At 42.6% G+C, this 17,823-nt stretch overlaps 1 protein-coding gene across 1 annotated transcript in view; it reads left to right on the top strand.

The window, feature by feature from the left end:
• KALRN (kalirin RhoGEF kinase) overlaps positions 1-17,823 on the top strand; it is a 602,830-nt gene that overhangs the window by 500,709 nt on the left and 84,298 nt on the right. The window contains exons 35-37 of the mRNA XM_032268307.1: positions 11,223-11,506; positions 12,767-12,871; positions 16,173-16,268. Of these exons, the coding sequence (XP_032124198.1) occupies positions 11,223-11,506; positions 12,767-12,871; positions 16,173-16,268 (485 nt within the window). The remainder of the gene's footprint in view (positions 1-11,222; positions 11,507-12,766; positions 12,872-16,172; positions 16,269-17,823) is intronic.

Below are 17,823 nucleotides of genomic sequence, written 5' to 3'. Positions count from 1 at the left end.
AGCAGTATTTCTAGCCTTCCCCCATTTCCTATTGCTGTCACCATAGCAGCTGTCTTCATTCTCCAGCACTAAGTGGCCCAGGCACCAAGACGACTAGCCAGATGGTTTGCTGAGAAGCCAGCCGGGCCAGGACCTGGTCATACATAGCCTCAGGACCTCAGCTGTGCAACCAGGAGCTTGTAATCTGCTAAAAGACTTGCCAGAGTACAATTGTACACCAGCCCTACAGGACATATTATTTAATAACACTGCAGGCCTTGTGCTGTCAATGCTTATGAGCAAACATGCATTTGTCTATTGGTTACTCAGTAGATTTTCACCCTTGGCCTTCCCATCACGTGCCCTTCTCTAGATATACAATTTCCAGTGTGAACAAAAACGTATATATGATATTTCTATAATTTTTATATTAAGCAACTTTTCTCTGGAAAGCAGAGAAAATAGGAATGTTTGAGTATATAATATCTTCAGACAGATGTATTGAAGTACATTGGCCTTATACAACTCAAGCCATATGAAAGCAATATGAATGAGTTTGCAATACTCCCATACCATTGGAGCTAAAAGCAAGACAGAAGAACAGAAGGTCAGCTACCAGGCACGATGGCTCACCTTCTGTTTGGGAGGCCAGCAGCACTTTGGGAGGCTGAGGCAGCCAGATCATGAGGTCAGGAGTTCAAGACCAGCCTGGCCAACAGGGTGAAACCTCATCTTTACTAAAAATACAAAAATTAGCTGGGCATGGTGGCAGGTGCCTATAATCCCAGCTACTTGGGTGGCTAAGGCAGGAGAATCATTTGAACCCAGGAGGCAGTAGTTGCAGTGAGCCAAGATTGCGCCATTGTACTCCAGCCTGGGTGACAGGGTGAGACTCCATCTTAAAAAAAAAAAAAAAAAACCCAGAAGGTCAAAGTAATCATTAGTGGATATTAGAAGTCTTTGTGGTTTCTTCTGATTTCAACCATTGGAGTCAAAGTTTCCAATTCAATATTATGATGAACACCAGGTGGACATTTATAGACCTATAGAGCATCTAGATAAAACAAGTATGGCTTATATGGAGCAACTGGACCCCATGTCTTTTAACAATCACATGATATGTCATATAGAAGACATGCCTTTGGGGTGTGCTGGAATACCATCACTAAACTCCAGAAGAATGGATTGAAACCGAGTTTTTCATTTTTGAGTTGTGCTACTCAAGCCAGTGTAGAAAATAGTGAGCCAGCCTCATGAGTTATTTATCTGGGATGCCTACAATCCATGGAATCCTTAGATGCCACCTGCACATATTCTTGCTCTCTAGGGTTCTAGCCTACCCCTTTCAAAGACACTGTTACTGGTCTGTGGGGACACTAATCTCCTAAACCTATTAGAACTATCTTCTTTTTCTCCTGGAAGGTGTAGTCCTACTCTACTTCCAATCGCCTTGAGGTCAATAGAAAAAGGTCAAGTCAGTATTTTGTGATTAGAAAAATAATGAGTGACAGTCCTGTGGATGCAGCCATAAAGCATTTGCCAGAGCCTATGTTTGCACTCTTTGTTTTTTTGTTTGTTTGTTTGTTTGTTTTTTGAGACAGAGTTTCGCTCTTGTTGCCCAGGCTAGAGTGCAATGGTGCATTCTTGGCTCACCGCAACCTCTGCCTCCTGGGTTCAAGTGATTCTCCTGTCTCAGCCTCGCAAGTAGCTGGGATTACAGGCATGTGCCACCACATCCGGCTAATTTTTTGTATTTTTAGTAGAGACGGGGTTTCATCTGAGCCACCATGCCCGGCCTGTTTGCACTCTTTGATGACTTGTGTGCAATGTATTCTGCTTTCAGAACAGTTTGGCAAATTGTATACAAAAGCAGAAAGGACAGAAGCATTTTTTTTAGGTGTAACATTGAAGTAAGTATGAGTTGAAACTTTAAAAACAAGAAATTAAATTTCTAAATGAGTTAAATCTGATATAATAAATTTCTGGTATATTCTGTTTCTACCGATGTCTATAGAGGTTTCTTTCTTTTTTTCTTTTCTTTTTTTCTTTCTTTGTCTCTCTCTTTTTCTCTTTTTTGTCTCTTTCTTTCTCTCTCTCTTTCTTTCTTTCTCTCTCTTTCTCTTTTCTTTTCTTTCATCTTGCTGTGTTGCCCAGGCTAGTCTCAAGCAATCCTCCTGCCTCAGCCTCCCAAAGTGCCGGGATTACAGGCCAATGCCCCTGGCATATGCAAGTATCTTCTCTAGAGGAACAGAACTAATGGGATGTATGTATGGGAGTTTATTAAATATTATAGAAAGATATAAGCTGGGAGCCGAGAGCAGTCTAGTCTTCCCATGTTTTATCTGCCTGCTTTATATTCTAGCTGCACTGGCAGCTGATTAGATGGTGCCCACCCAGATTAAGGGTGGGTCTGCCTTTCCCAGCCCACTGACTCAAGTGTTAATCTCCTTTGTCAACACCCTTGCATACACACCCAGGATCAGTACTTTGCATCCTTCAATCCAATCAGGTTGACACTCAGTATATTAACCATCACACTAATGAAAGGCTACCTAAGCAGAAGAAGGACGTTAGACATAGATAATGGACTGGTTAAGATATGTTCAGTGCCCAAGCTCTCCTAGGCTTTATTCTGACTTTTTTCTTCAGATGAAGGAGGTAACACTTGTCTGTGCTGCATGAAAACATGCTACAACAGTCCCCATCTATCTGTGGTTTTCACTTTCCACGGCTTCAGTTACCCACAGTCAACTGAGGTCTGAAAATATTAAATGCAAAATTTCAGAAATAAACAGTTCATAAGTTTTAAATTGCACACTGTTCTGAGTAGTGTGATGAAATCTCACACCATCCCACTCCATCCTACCCAGGATGTGAATCTGAATTATTCCTTTGTCCAGTATCTCCATGCTGTATATGCTACCTGCCCATTAGACACTTAGTAGCTGCCTTAGTTATCAGATAAATTGTTGTGGTATTGCAGTGCTTGTGTTCAAGTTACCTGTGTTTTGCTAATGATGGCTCCCAAAGTGCAAGAGTAGTGATGCCGGCATATTGTTATAGTTGTCCAATTTCATTATTAGTTGTTAATCTCTTAACTGTGCCTAATTTATAAATTAAAGTCTATCATAGGTATATATGTATAAAAAGCAGAATATATATAGAGTTTGATACTATCTGTAGTTTCAGGCATCCACTGGGGATCTCGGACTGTATCCCTCATGGATGAGGGGAAGATTACTGTACTGTGATTAAAATACCTGAAATCATGGAGTTGTTGCCCCAAGGCTTAGGCTAATAACATTGACATGCTTATGCTAGTCCCAGGATGGTATCTGAGACCATCATCTCAACAGTTGTTCAATTACCTCCTCATAGAGTCCTTCAGAGGCTCCCATTCTGAGGGATACCCCTGTAGATATAAGGAGGCAGGTGACATCTTCAGGGAATAACTTGTGCTGCTTAAATTTCCAAATGGAGAAGGAGGGGGACAATTACCTGAGAGCCAAAGGATGAGGCTACCTTATTCTTTTTTTTTTTTTTTTTTTTTTTTTGAGACGGAGTTTCACTCATGTTACCCAGGCTGGAGTGCAATGGCGCGATCTCGGCTCACCGCAACCTCCGCCTCCTGGGTTCAGGCAATTCTCCTGCCTCAGCCTCCTGAGTAGCTGGGATTACAGGCTTGAGCCACCGCGCCTGGCCCGAGGCTACCTTATTCTAAGGAGAGATTTCAGGCATTGGTCTTAGGAGTGGTTAAAGAGCTACCATATCATTACTTACTGGAGATGGGGAGAATCTATCACTGGGTGGTAACTGGTAGTATTAGGTTTTTCTTTGCTTTCATGAGACATAGAACTTTGAAGCTAAAACTTTTGACACTTAATGTCTCAAGACTAGCCTGTAGACTAACACACAGATGGAATGAATGAACACACAGAAAAAAAGTCAGTCATGGAATTAGGGGAGGTTTTTATGGTTTTATTGATTTTTATTTAATAAATGCTTAAATGGTACATCTATGGGTCTAGACATTGTTCTAAACACTTTACAATTATTAACTCCTTAATCCTAGGAGCAACCTTATGAGGTATTTCCTACTGATGAGGAAACCAAGATACAGAGATATAGAAACCAAGGTAACCTGCCCAGAGTCATACAGCTGCCCAGTGGTAGAGCCAGGCAGTTCCACCTGGAGATTTATGCTTTAGAGTGAAAGCAGTGCTGTTCAGTGTGTGACCTGCAGGCAGCAAAGGTCTGTGAACTAAGTCCATTCTACAGTGAGATTAGCACAGAAAATGAGAGTGTTTTGACAGTTCCACAACATCCAAGACTGTGATGTATTTCATAAAAGTATTGGTCTGGCCAGGTATGATGGCTAACACCAGGAATTCTAGCACTTTGGGAGGCTGAGGCAGGAGGATCCCTTGAGCCCTTCAAAACCAGACTGGGCAACATAGTGAGACCTCATCTCTTTCTTCTTTAAAAAAAAAAAAAAAAAAAGATTGGAAACAAGTAAAACTCATTTTTTACCACAGACAGCTTGGGAACCACTGGCCTAGAAGAATTCACACACTTATGCAAACAGATTTGTACAATTATATATTTATCTGTATTTATCTATCTATATCCTCCTATGTCCAAACATTCATCATTAGGAAAAGGTATTACAAAAATTATGAAGTAGCCTATGAAAGAATATTATTCAACAATTAACAAGAGGCTAGCTTCAGTGGCTCACACCTGTAATCCCAGCACTTTGGGAGGCTGAGGCGGGAGTATATCACCTGAGGTCAGGAGTTCGAGACCAGCCTAGCCAACATGGTGAAACACCATCTCTACTAAAAACACAAAAATTAGCAGGGTGTGGTAGTACACTCCTGTAATCCCAGCTACATCGGAGGTTCAGCCAGGAGAATCACTTGAACTTAGGAGGCAGAGGTTGCAGTGAGCTGAGATCGTGCCACTGCACCCCAGCCTGGATGACAAAGTAAGACTCTGTCTCAAAAAAAAAAAAAAAAAATTAACATGAATGAACTAGATCTATATATATGAACATGAATAAATCTCAAATAGTTTTGAATAAATGAAGTTGCAAAGTGATACCTACATTATGATACTCATAAAATATAAAACACAGAATAACACTATATTTGCATAAAAGTAAATGTCTAACAACATGGATTAGAAAGATGCACACCAACTTCAGAAGAGAATTTAACTGAGGAGGGCAAGTAGAGAGTAGTATTGCAACTGGACAACATAAAATGCCTCAGGCCGGGCGCGGTGGCTCACGCCTGTAATCCCAGCACTTTGGGAGGCCGAGGTGGGTGGATCACAAGGTCAAGAGATCAAGACCATCCTGATCAACATGATGAAACCCCGTCTCTATTAAAACTACAAAAAATTAGCTGGGCATGGTGGCGCGTGCCTGTAATCCCAGCTACTCAGGAGGCTGAGGCAGGAGAATTGCCTGAACCCAGGAGGCGGAGGTTGCGGTGAGCCGAGATCGCGCCATTGCACTCCAGCCTGGGTAACAAAAGCAAAAATTTGTCTCAAAAAAAAAAAAAAAAAAAAAAAAAAAAGAAAAAGGCTTCAACTATATCTGTAATCTTTTACTTTTTAAGAACCTGAAGTAATTATGGAAAAATGCTTACATTTATATCTAGGTGATGGGCACATAGATGTCAATTTTTTTCTATATTTTCCTGTATTTTAAAAATATTTCATGATAAAATTAGCTTCAGAAAATATTTATTTAATTCTAGAAAGCCAGTTGTACATACCAGGACATTAGGGGCTCTTTATTATTTGCAGTGTCCAGGGATCCATTTGTCTTCCCATTTACTTAATGCCAGTCATTAGTCTTTGGGCAGTTTCTAAAGCCTCTTTGCTAAAGAGGATGCATTGTTTCAGAGCCCTGGAATAGGCCTCGGGATGCCTAGATGCTGGTGTTAGTTTTGTTACTGATTTGTGACCATTGCTTTCCCACATATAAATCTTTAAGCAACTTGATGCTCCTTTTTAAAATAATGATGAAGGTGAAAGGAATACATGGAATGAATTTGATGTAGAGTTAAGATTAAATACATGTGTGGTGGAGTCAGATCTGGGTTTAAGTCTTGCCTTTGCCAGTCACTATGAGCCTCAGTTTCCTAAAACAGTCTCATTTTCTGTTTCCTAAGGTGGGAATCCTAATAAATAATACCTGCCTGGACTTGGGAAGATTTGATGAGAGAACAATAGGATTGTTATATTTGTTGCAAATCTGTCACTTAACTGTTTTATCTGGAAAGATAGTAAAATAAGTTCCCCAGCAGCTCATGGCAGCCATTTTCCAAAAAAGATGGGATGAGCATAATATGCCAATCCCTCTGAAGAGGCGATTAACTAAGTAGATATTTCTAATCTAAATGATGCCACATTCTTTTATAACCAGGCATTTAAAGTAGTGTCTTGGAAATGGTCTTGTCCCAAGACAGGACACTGACTAGGTAATGAATTACATTGCTTCCAGCTCTGAGATTCCCATTACTTGGGCCATCGTTGCATGCCTCCAGTTGTTTGCATGAAAGAAACTTGATACAACGAAATGGAGAGTACTCTTGGCTTTTAATTTGTGCTTTATACGCTTGCCATTAACTTTCACAGAAAGCAAAAAAGCAGAAGTAAATGACAACAGGGGAAGAGGAATGTTCATTCAAAATGTGCATTTGTGAATCTCAAAACCAGGCAGTGGTGTGCCATGGAACAGAAATCTTAGTCATCTGTCTTGTCTGGTAACACAAGGCACAGTTAATGTGGCCGGGCCTCTAGTTCTGCTGACAGGACATGTGCTGATAAGTTGTGAAGGCTTGGATTCAGTAGAGCCACATAGAATTACAGGGGTCTTGTGAATGAAAAGCTTCTGCAAGCTTATCAGCAGAAAGATAGCAGAGAGGCCCTGCTTCTATTACCAGTGTTCTGAAGATGTTTATCACCCAGCCTTCTGAGAACAGTAGTTTGACCCATACCAAACACTTCAGAAACAATGTCAACACACCCAAGACCACAGCCAGCAAGGAATTTTTTGAGATAAGATTACAGCTTTTTCCTTAAAGGGATGCCAACCAAGTTAGCCAATCTCCTAATATTCCCTGAGTATAGCAACCCTGTGAGTTGTCCTTCATACCAGAGAATTTTAGAAGCTCAATTTTTATGCTTCCAAATACAAATATTCTGCTGTTGTTTTCTGAAGTATGCCAAAACTCTAGCAATATCTAAGAAAATTCCAGCAGGGTCAAGGCTCAGAAAGCCTGAGATTTGTGCCCATGAGACCAGCCAGTTGTAGCCACTGGAGACAGCTGGCTATTAGCAAAAGCATCCTCCCTCCCTCCCTTCCTCTTTTCTTTTTTCTTTTTCCTTTCCTTTCCTTTCCTTTCCTTTTCTTTTCTCTTCTCTTCTTTTCTTTTCTTTTTTTTCTCTTGCTTTATTGCCCAAGCTAAAGTGCAGTGACATGATCTCAGCTCACTGCAACCTCTGCCACCCAGGCTCAAACAATTCTCATGCCTCAGCCTCCCAAGTAATTGGGATTTTAGTCATGTGCCAGCACGCCTGGCTAATATTTATTTATTATTTTTTTTATTTTTTATTTTTTGTAGAGACTGAGTCCTACCATGTTGGCCAGGAGGGTCCTAAACTCCTGGCCTCAAGTGATCCGCCCACCTCTGCCTCCCAAAGTGCTGGGATTATATGCGTGAGCTACCATGCCCAGCCACATCCTTTCACCTTGTTTCAGGATTTTATTTCTTCTCTGTTGGCTACATGTGGGCCAGAGGGCCTCCCAGGCAGATTAGACCTCTAGTCTACGTCTAGGGCAAAGTCATTACAGGAAAAGGTGACTCAGTCTTTGAGTAGATATGAAAAGCCACTGTCATAATTTGTTTAAATACCTAGACCTGTGTTTGATTTAAATATAGTATGCAAACTGGCACTGTCAGGGGGCCTGTGTGTGGGTGAGGTGGAGCTGGTCAGGTATTCTCCCAAGACCATGGTGATGATGAGAAGCAGCAGCATATCTAGAGACAACTCACCTTTGGTTTGTCCAGATGCTGATGGTTAACTTCTTGCTTTGAGGTGTCTCACATTCATTTCTTTGTATTCCCTGTGCATAGCCATCGTGTGGCTTTCCGGGCTCTAATTCCTCCTGCCCAGAGCTGTGCCATATATAGTTGCCAAGATTAATTAAAAACAAAGCTACAAAAAAAAAAAAGAAAAAAACCCTTTTATCATGTCATTTCCCAGTAGTCTCATAATAAAGTTTATATTCCTCTGGTTTATTAATGAATGTCCTCACTAATCTTTCTATCCAGGTTCTCTTTCTCCAGTAATCTTTATTTCATCCAAAGGATCTATTATTGGCTGTTAACTAACTGTTCATTTTTCCTGCCTCTGTGCTTTTGTTCCTGCTGTTTCTCCCTTTTGGAATTTTTTCACCGTTCTATTCACATGCAGCTCTTCCATTAAATCTTTTCAGATCAATCCTGCCTACACTGATCTGATCCTCCTTTGAACTCTGCTGACTTGTCAGCTAAGTCCACACCAGCCTTCTGGCAATTAATCACATACAGCCTTGTGAATTTATCTTTATTCTGAGTGCTCAATCTTGCTTTTTCATTTTATCTGTCTCTCTCTCTCTTTCTCTCTCTGCTTCTCTCTACTATTGTGTGTGAATGTCTGTGTACACCTAGGTAAGAGGTCTATGAAAATAAAAATCTGTCTTATATATCTTTAGAATAGATGACCTAATTGGTGCTCCATGACATAATTATTACTTCGGAATTCTCACTGAGGATCTTAATTTGCATGCTGTTTCTGTGCTGCTGTGCAGCTTTTGAACATCTGGGAATCCTAGCTTTCTTAATACTAATAGAAACAACAACAGCATACCCAAGGAGTGAGAGCTAGGAAGACATCTGAAATGGACTTAAAGGGCTTTCTTTTGAATAACTCAAAACTGTTCTGTAAAGCCAAAGTAGGTAGATTCTAATGCTGATCTCCTCCAAGTTTAATGAGTATTCAGAAATCAAGGATTTAGGGAAAATTAAATAAAGTTTGCTTGATGTGCTTTTCCTGCATGCCCACATCTTGCCTTTTCTAGCCTTTCTATTCTATCGCGGCAGTGTGGCTTTCCCTAGACTTGCTCTTCCTCCAACCGCATTCTTAACCCCATATTCAGAGGGAGCCTGGAGAACCAGGCTGCCATAGACATGAAAGGGCTCAGTAGTATTGTTTGTTTGTTTGTTTTGAGATGGAGTCTCCCTCTGTTACACAGGCTGGAGTGTGATCTTGGCTCACTGCAATCTCCGTTTCCCAGGTTCAAGTGATTCTCCTGCCTCAGCCTCCTGGGTAGCTAGAATTACAGGCATGAGCCCCCACACCCAGCTCTAGTAGTGTAGTTTAGTGCTCAAGTCGGCTCTGGAGTTCAGATTTCACCTTGCCCCTATGAGCTGCATGTTCTTAGGCAAGTTAACTTTTTAAGTCTGCAGTTTCTTCTGTAAAATGAGGATAATGACAGAACCTGCCTCATAGAGTTATACAGAGAACGAAATGATAATCCACATAAAATGTTTAGGCTATTGCAAGCACATTATAGGATTGAAAATAGTCAATATATGGCATACAGCTTACAAAAAACATGCTGAGATTTAAAAAACAAAACAAACTCTTGATCTCCAATCACTATGCCTTTAAAACCGCACAAAGAATTCTCTGTCCTCCATGTCTTGTTTCTCAAGCCCATGCTCTTGCATCCTCTCTAATTAGGCTGTGGCCCCCTCCATTCCACCACAGCTGCTTTTTTCAAAGTCACCAATGACCTCCATGTTGCTAAGTTTAAGACTTAATTATTAGATCAACTCCCCTGACCTATCAGGCAGCATTGGACACAGATGATTTCTCCCTCATCTGTCAGACATTTTCCACATGCCGCCTCCAGAACACCCCACCCTCCTGGTTTTACTCCTACCTCACTGGCTACTTTCTTGTCCTCTCGTCTTCCTGCTTCTGACTTAGTCCTTGCTTTTTGTCTTTGTCCGTATCCACGCCCTTTGCTGATCTCACCCAGCCTCATGGCTTCCAACCCTGTCTCTCCTCTGACAGCTCCCCAGTTATCTCCAGCTCACCAGCACTTTCTCCCCTGAGCTCCAGACTTGATGGCAAGCTGCTATTCAATTTCTCCACTCAGGCACTAAATGGGCATCTTAAACATGTCTAAAACTAAACTCCTCTGTTCCCTCCCCCAGTCCTGTTCCTCTTAGATTTTTCTGCATCTCAGAAACCCCATCCTAACACCTGAATTATCCTTGACTCTTTCTTCATATCCTGTGCACAGTCTGTCAGCAAATCACATTGGCCCTTCTAGCAAAACATATCCAGAATCTGATCACTTCTAACAACCATTGGGACCACCCTACTTCCCTCACCAACGTCCCTCACTTGGAATAGTGCAGTAGCCTCCCAACCAGTATTCCTGTTTCCACTTGCCCTCAATATAGAAACCAGAATGATTTTTAAAAATATAAGCCAGATTGAATCACTCTGGCTCAGAGTCTTCTAGGGGGTTTTCACACCAGGTGAAAGCCAGAGGCATAACACTGGCCCACCACAAGCTTGTTGACCCACCTCCCGGCTGCTTTTCTGACTTTCTTTCTTACTGTTCCCCCTGGCTTACTCCGTGAGTGGCATTGGGATCTTTGTGTTTGCTTTTCTGCCTAGAATGTCCTTTGCCGGATGGCATCACCACCACCACCATGCCTTGGCTCACATGTCATGCCATGAGACTGTCCCTGACCAACTGTTCAACCTGCACCCCCTCTTCCAACCCCAGCATTCCCTAATCACTTTCCCTACTTTATATTTTGATGTAGCACTTCTCACCACCTGTCATACTTTTCATTTTGCTTATTTTGTTGTTATAGTCTATCATATGTATTTCCCACCAGAATGTAAACTCCATGAAGGCAGGAGTCTCTGTTTCTGCCCACTCCTCTAGCCATAGTACCTGGAATGGTGCTTCATACATTAAAAACTGAGTGAGTGTTTGGCTTTCTTGCTGTTCTTGAGAGGGTTTGCTGGACGGGAGTCTACAGCTGGCCTGGACATTCTGCCTTGTGCCCTAGCTTCCTGAGGATGGAGCTGTCTCACTCCCAGGTTGGTGGCCTGCCTTCACTGCCTCTGACATGGCTGTGTCTGTCCCTTTTCCTCAGATGCATACTCTCATTCCTCAAGTGAGAATGGAGGCAAATCCGAGTCTGTGGCCAACCTGCAGGCCCAGCCCTCCCTGAACTCCATCCACAGTTCCCCGGGTCCCAAGCGCTCCACCAACACCCTTAAGAAGTGGCTGACAAGTCCTGTGCGTCGCCTCAACAGCGGGAAAGCAGATGGAAACATCAAAAAGCAGAAGAAAGTTCGTGATGGTCGGAAGAGCTTTGACCTGGGATCTCCCAAGCCTGGAGATGAGACAACCCCTCAGGGAGACAGCGCTGATGAGGTACTTACACAGGGCCCGAGCTGTCCATCAGGAGGGCCTTCTGACATGTCTCCTTCCTCAGGGTTTTGTGTCTCCATCCCTACACAGGATGAAATGGTAGAACTTCTTTATTTTCTCACTTAAAAGAGCAAGGTGCACTGCGTGATTTTTTTTGTGTATGATGGGGATAGTAATACTCTTTCTCCTATGACCTAGGCCATCTCAAGTCTCCACTAGTGTGTTATCTTGAGACTAAGTGATTTGGATTCTTTTTTATTCTTACGACACTGGCCAGTTTTATTTATGGCCAATCCAGAGACTATCGCTTAGGACATGCAGCAGATAGAAAGTATTTGCCAGATTAGGAGGTAGGACCTGGGCCTGAGGAGAGTCATTTGGTCATTAGTTCCCTACCTCTTCTAAGGACTACATTAAAACCAGCTAGACCTGTTTAGATTTAGAATAAAAGAATGAAGATCATTTCCCTTTGAACACAGGACTGCGCTGGGAGATTATAGCTGTTTTCAAGTCTCTTGAGTAGTGCCGCACATCAAAAGAAACAAACCATCCAGGGTTACTCCAGATAACTATGATGAACAGATGAAGACTACAATAGGCGGGTTTCAGCTCAAAAAAGAAGTTTAATCAGGGGGTCAGTCAGTGATAAAATGGGCCTTCATGAAAACTAATGAACAGGAACACCCACACTGGAAGGCTTGAGAGATGACAGCCAGAGTTGGGCTGGATGAAGCCAAGATTCTGTAACCAAAAGACAGTGGATATGTTTTGGTTTGGGAAGTGAGATGCCTGTTTTATTTGGCACACAAACCTGCTCTAATCACTGATGTGTCTAAGAAATTCTTTGTGATGTGTAAGTAGACTCCCTCTTGCTGTGATTTGATGCTACCTACCATTTCTTCCTCTGGAAATGGCAGCTGAACCTGGCAGCATTTGGGCTATGGTTTCATAGCCCTACAAAAATGGAAAAGTTAGGCTGTCTCTGACTACTTCCAGCTTTCTCTTTTCTTGCTAGTTGATAAGACAGATAGTTTTTGTTTTTGCTTCTTTTGAGGGGTATGTGTGTGTTCTGCATTGGTGCTAGCTCTCCTTTGAAATAAGCAGGTGTATCCATGTTACAAAAGAGGAAACTGCAGATGAAATGATAGGAGTGAGTTGAGAGAGGAATTCTCCTCCTACGTATTTTTTTTTTTTAGTGTAAAGTCCCCAACCATAGGCATGTTTAGCTTATGACATGTAACTAATGCTGCTCTTTTGTTCTAGAAGAACAAGAAAGGTTGGGGTGAAGATGAGCCGGATGAAGAGTCACACACACCCCTCCCACCACCTATGAAGATTTTTGACAACGACCCTACACAGGATGAAATGGTAGAACTTCTTTATTTTCTCACTTAAAAGAGCAACGTGCACTGCGTTATTTTGTTTTTTGTGTGTGATGAGGGTAGTAATACTCTTTCTCCCATGTTATCTCTTCTTCCACGTGAATCCATGGTGATATGAATTGTGTCTCTATTTGGTAGGTGTCCTTTCCCCAACCCTGGAGGACCAACTTCATACTAGGCAGTGAAGGGGGTGTGTGTGTTGAATTCTCAAAGTGGGAATCTCCTGGTGTCTTTTCCTGTTGATAAAGGGTAATGGCTCTGCCTTTGGAAGCAGCAAATCCTAAAAGGAGCAATTCCAGGTAGTTGCAGGCCACAACTATTTTGTCATGCCTGACTGTACAACCTACCCGTTAGTTGTTTTCCCTGTACTCTAACTAATGGTAGCTGCCAATCAAGCCCAGTGTTGTTCAACTTTTGCAGTGACTATATGAGGAAAAGTTTTGACAAAGGTGGGCAAACCTAATATGTGAAATTGCCTGACTTTGCTTTGCAAGATTCCCCAGCTCACTGGTATGCAGAGGCTCCCTAGTATTTGAAATATTGATGCTCCTGTGTCTCCAGTCACCTGGTGATCATCCCAGTTGTTCTGGAGCAGAAGTGTAGGTTAGATGTGCTTCCAGGTACTGACCTGAGGCTTGGGGCAGCTTTGTGTTCTCCCTCACTTGTCACTCAGTGTCCTTGCAGCTCTGCTTTCACATCACTGTGTTTTTCTTGCCTTATTGTTGCTGATTGTCTTAGACTCTGGACGTGGAAGCGTTGGTTTTGGGTTTTGACTGTAGAGCACTTCCCATTTGCTTTCCGGAGTGATGTTTTGTTGCAGTGGTGATGGTGGACGCCTTGGCTTGCCTAGCTGTCTCTCCAGGCTCTCCTGTGTTCTCTAGTGCTCTGCCCTGCAGTGGGACAGCCTCCTTCCAGGAGGTGGCCCAGCAAATATAAGCAGGTAACAAATCTATGTAATACCACGGAGCAGGCATTTCAAAAAGCACCGTCTGTTGATGTGTCCTTTCTGGTGACATCCCAGTTCTTATTTTTATTCTCTCTGATTTGCATTTGAATTGTTAACCCACCACCATTAACTGAAGTCTTCCTTTGTGCTCGGCTGAAAGGACAGAGTCTAGGGACTCTGAGATGTGGCAGCTGCCCTCATCATGTGACTCACCTAGTCGTAGCCCCTCCTAGGTGATGTTAGTGGCCCACATCTTCAGGGCCAGCTCTTTGATTTTGGACTGTTGGGAAGAAACATAGTAGGAAGCCTGGTGTTCTACTGTCCTGGATTCCTGAGGCAGAAGTGCTAGCGCTTCACCTTGAGTTGGAAATGAGACCCTGCCTACTTGTACTGTGTTTTATAAACAGCAGCTATGGCCTGGGGAGTCGGGAAACCATGTCTCACACAGCCCTCCGTCCAAGGGCCCCGCATGCATGAGGTCACCACCCTCTCTCTCCCTAATTCCCTCAAACACAGAAATGGGTGTTACATTGTTTCTGGATAATTTTTAACTGAGAATTCTGACTTGCCCCTATTTGTGTAGCCTTTTCCTTATCCAGAAATGGGGCAGATGGCAACAGTCTCCTTTCAGACACATGAACTCTCCTCAGTCCTGCCTGTTTGATTTCTGTATATTTTTCTAAATGTTTGGGAGTGGGATGAGCCTCAGAGCATCTAGCAAATGGGGTTGATTTATTAAAACAATTTTTAAGATACTGTCAAAGGAATTTTTAAAAGTTCACCATCGTAATATTGTGCAATTGTCTTCTCCATGTTTTCTTCTAATTTTTTTCATATGCATGTATGTTTTACTTTTATAATTATAATATGCATATGATGTGTCCAATGTTGTATTTACTACCATTCCCTAAAATTGTATTACGTTTTTCTTCCTAGCTGTAATTTTAATAGCTGGAGAAAACTTTGCTTATTTGCTGTTGCATAATGTATTTGATCAGCCTGTTGGGGACATCCTAACTGGGTGTTTCCATGGTTTGCTACTATGGCTGATACTGCTACATACAGATCAATGTGTCCATAGAGCATTTGTTCTTTTGACTTTTGTCCTTGGAATAAGTTCCCAGGAGTAGGATTACTAGGTCAAAAAGAGGATAACTTGATTTTCCACACAGACTTAAGCTTTTTCCTGCATCCCCCAAGAGGGGAAAAAGAATATTGTTACGTCTTCCTTAATTATAATTATTTTTCCTTCCATCTCAGAAGCAAAGACTTAAAGTAACTTAGATTAAGCAAAGACTTAAAGAGTTTCAAATACTGCATTTTTGAAACTCTTCTCTAACCTCAGGGACAAATTGAAGGAGCCTATGTCCTGGCCTTGGGAACACCACAGCCTTCTGCTCTGATAAGCTGGAAGTAAAAGCACACACATGCTGTGCAGGGTTAACCATTTCTTCCCCGGTTTCTTCTCAGGTAGAAGAAGGAAGAAAAAGCCAGACAAACAAAAAACCACCATCCCTCAGTGAGCAGGAAGCCCCAGACCATTGACCAAACAACCACACGAACAAGTCTTTCTTGCTTCTGCAGGGGAAGAGGGACACAGGGAGGTCCTGGAGCTGTCTCTTTTTGCTATGAACAGGATAGTCCCTGGCTGCCTCTGGACTCCTGCTAAAGCCTTTTATTACTTCCTAGTGTTCCAGTTCAGGGGCCTCACCAGAGCCAGCTGTGCTTTGTGGAGGGGTAAAGGGGCATGTGGGGGAGGGGCGGAGGGAGAGAGGAAGAGAGAGGAAGAGAATATAGGGAGGAAGTATCTAGCTTGCTGGTCTCTAAGGGTCCTGCCCCTAGCATTTTTGTCTGACACATAATAAAGATCTGCATCTAAGGCTATAGTAAAGCAAGGACTGTTTCCCTTTCTTGGACACACTTGAGGCTTAGTGTATTGAATCCTTCATACCCTGAGACAGCAATGGGCAGCTGTGTAGTGGCCAAAGTCTTGTTTGCCCGCAGAGCAGTAGCCCTTGCCCTGCAAGCTGTTGCTGTCAGCAGGTGCAGCCCTGGCCTGTAGGCCTCCCTGGAAGTCGTTGACTCCTCCTCTCTCCCCCTTTGTAGGCTTGCCTAAGGAGAGCCTAGTCCCATCCATTTGCTGCTGGCTAGATTCCTGACGAGGGGTTGGGCATGCCTGTATTATACCCACACCCATCTCCCTCTGTAATCTCTTCCCTCTAAACAGCTAAGTTCTGTGTTTTCCTTTGCTTCCTGAGCTTTGGACTTTGTTTCAATTCCTGATCACTGTTCCTTATTTCCTTGTTAATCTGCTTTTCCTCTGCTGCCCGATGTCTTGCAGTCCTCCTCTTTGCTAGCAGCCCGGCAGGCTTCCACTGAAGTACCTACTGCTGCAGACCTTGTCAGTGCAATAGAAAAGTTGGTCAAAAACAAGCTGGTAAGTGGGCGTCCTGGAGGCAGTTCTGTGTGTGTCTCACCTCCACGCCGCTCCGGCCTTGCATCTATCTGCCGTTTTCTCCTTTCTACCTGTCCTCGTTCCTCCTGTGTGATTGTTTACAACTAATGATGGTTTCTAAAAAGTTGTGCCCTAGAGACCTTTTTGACTTTCTCTGGGAATGGGCATAGGGAATTAATAGACCATTTGGGGGTTGCAATGTTGATGAAAGTTGAAAAGTATCCAAGACAAACTTACCTCATTGCAAGCCTGATCCAGTGGCCCACAGGCAAGTGGCATTCAGTCAGGGATTGTTGTATGTTTGGTTAGCCCAGAAGCAAGTATGTTGTGATGCTGAGACACAGAACCCACTGACTGGATCTTTGAAAGCACCAGAAGATTTTATCTGAGGACCTCAAGTAGCCTTCCAGCTTGCTCCAAAATCTTACAAAAGTTGACTGCTGATTATAAAGGGGAATGGGCAAAAGTGTGTGGATACCTCAGCACAGTAAATTAAGAGAGCCCTTGGGGGGAAACTGAACATAAGCCACTGGCAGCCTGTCTAGCCTGTGATGGTCTTATGGACCCATCAGCCTATTGGAGGGACAGATGATAAGTCTGAGCAGGTTTGGGGTTTTGGCGTGATGCTGGTGAGAGAGCCCCCTTTTGGATAGCTCATTAGGATAGAGCTGTTCCTCCACTCTTGTGTTTTTACATTTAAGTGTGTCACCACAGGATGACCATTGGAAGCATTTTCCTTCCTTTCGCTCTCATCCGTATCACCCATTTGGCTTTCCCTCCAATTCTCATTAGGCTAAATGTCTGTGCTTCTGCCAGACTTCTGTTGGGCAGTCTTATTAATTACTTGGCCCAGGAACTAGAGGAAAATGATGGGTGCTGTCTAGGGGAAGCTACCTAATAATTTTGACTACAGTAACTCCCTTTTCACATATCTCAGCATATGATGTATAAATGAGGTTTAATACATATGATTTTATTCTTTTCCTGCTAAATTTTCCTTTCTAATTAAAAAAAAAAAAAAAAAAAACCCTGCTGTTTCAAGTAACTAGTGTCAAACTCTTGAAGGTTGTCCATTTTCCTTGCATCTCTCCCTTTCCTACCAGCAGGAATTAAGCACTCTTGTGGGCACTACATTGACTTTTCAAAGACCCTTCTCTGACTACTCACTTGCTCTCCCTCCCTCTCCACACCAACCCTTATACCCTCTTCATTTTCCCAATGCTATATTTATTTTTTTTCTTGAAGTCATCCTTTTTCTTTCTTTCTTTCTTTCCTTCTTTTCTTTCTTTCTTTCTTTCTTTCTTTCTTTCTTTCTTTCTCTTTCTTTCTTTCTTTCTTTCTTTCTTTCTTTCTTTCTTTCTTTCTTTCTTTCTTTCTTTCTTTCTCTTTCCTTCCTTCCTTCCTTCCTTCCTTCCTTCCTTCCTTCCTTCCTTCTTTCTTTCTTTCTTTCTTTCTTTCTTTCTTTCTCTTTCCTTCCTTCCTTCCTTCCTTCCTTCCTTCCTTCCTTCCTCCTTCCTTCCTTCCTTTCTTTCTTTCT

This window comes from Sapajus apella, unplaced genomic scaffold (assembly GCF_009761245.1).
Source record: "Sapajus apella isolate SASKATOON/1434 unplaced genomic scaffold, GSC_monkey_1.0 scaffold178, whole genome shotgun sequence".
Lineage (NCBI taxonomy): Eukaryota > Metazoa > Chordata > Mammalia > Primates > Cebidae > Sapajus > Sapajus apella.
This window is presented reverse-complemented; position numbering and strand designations above follow the sequence as displayed.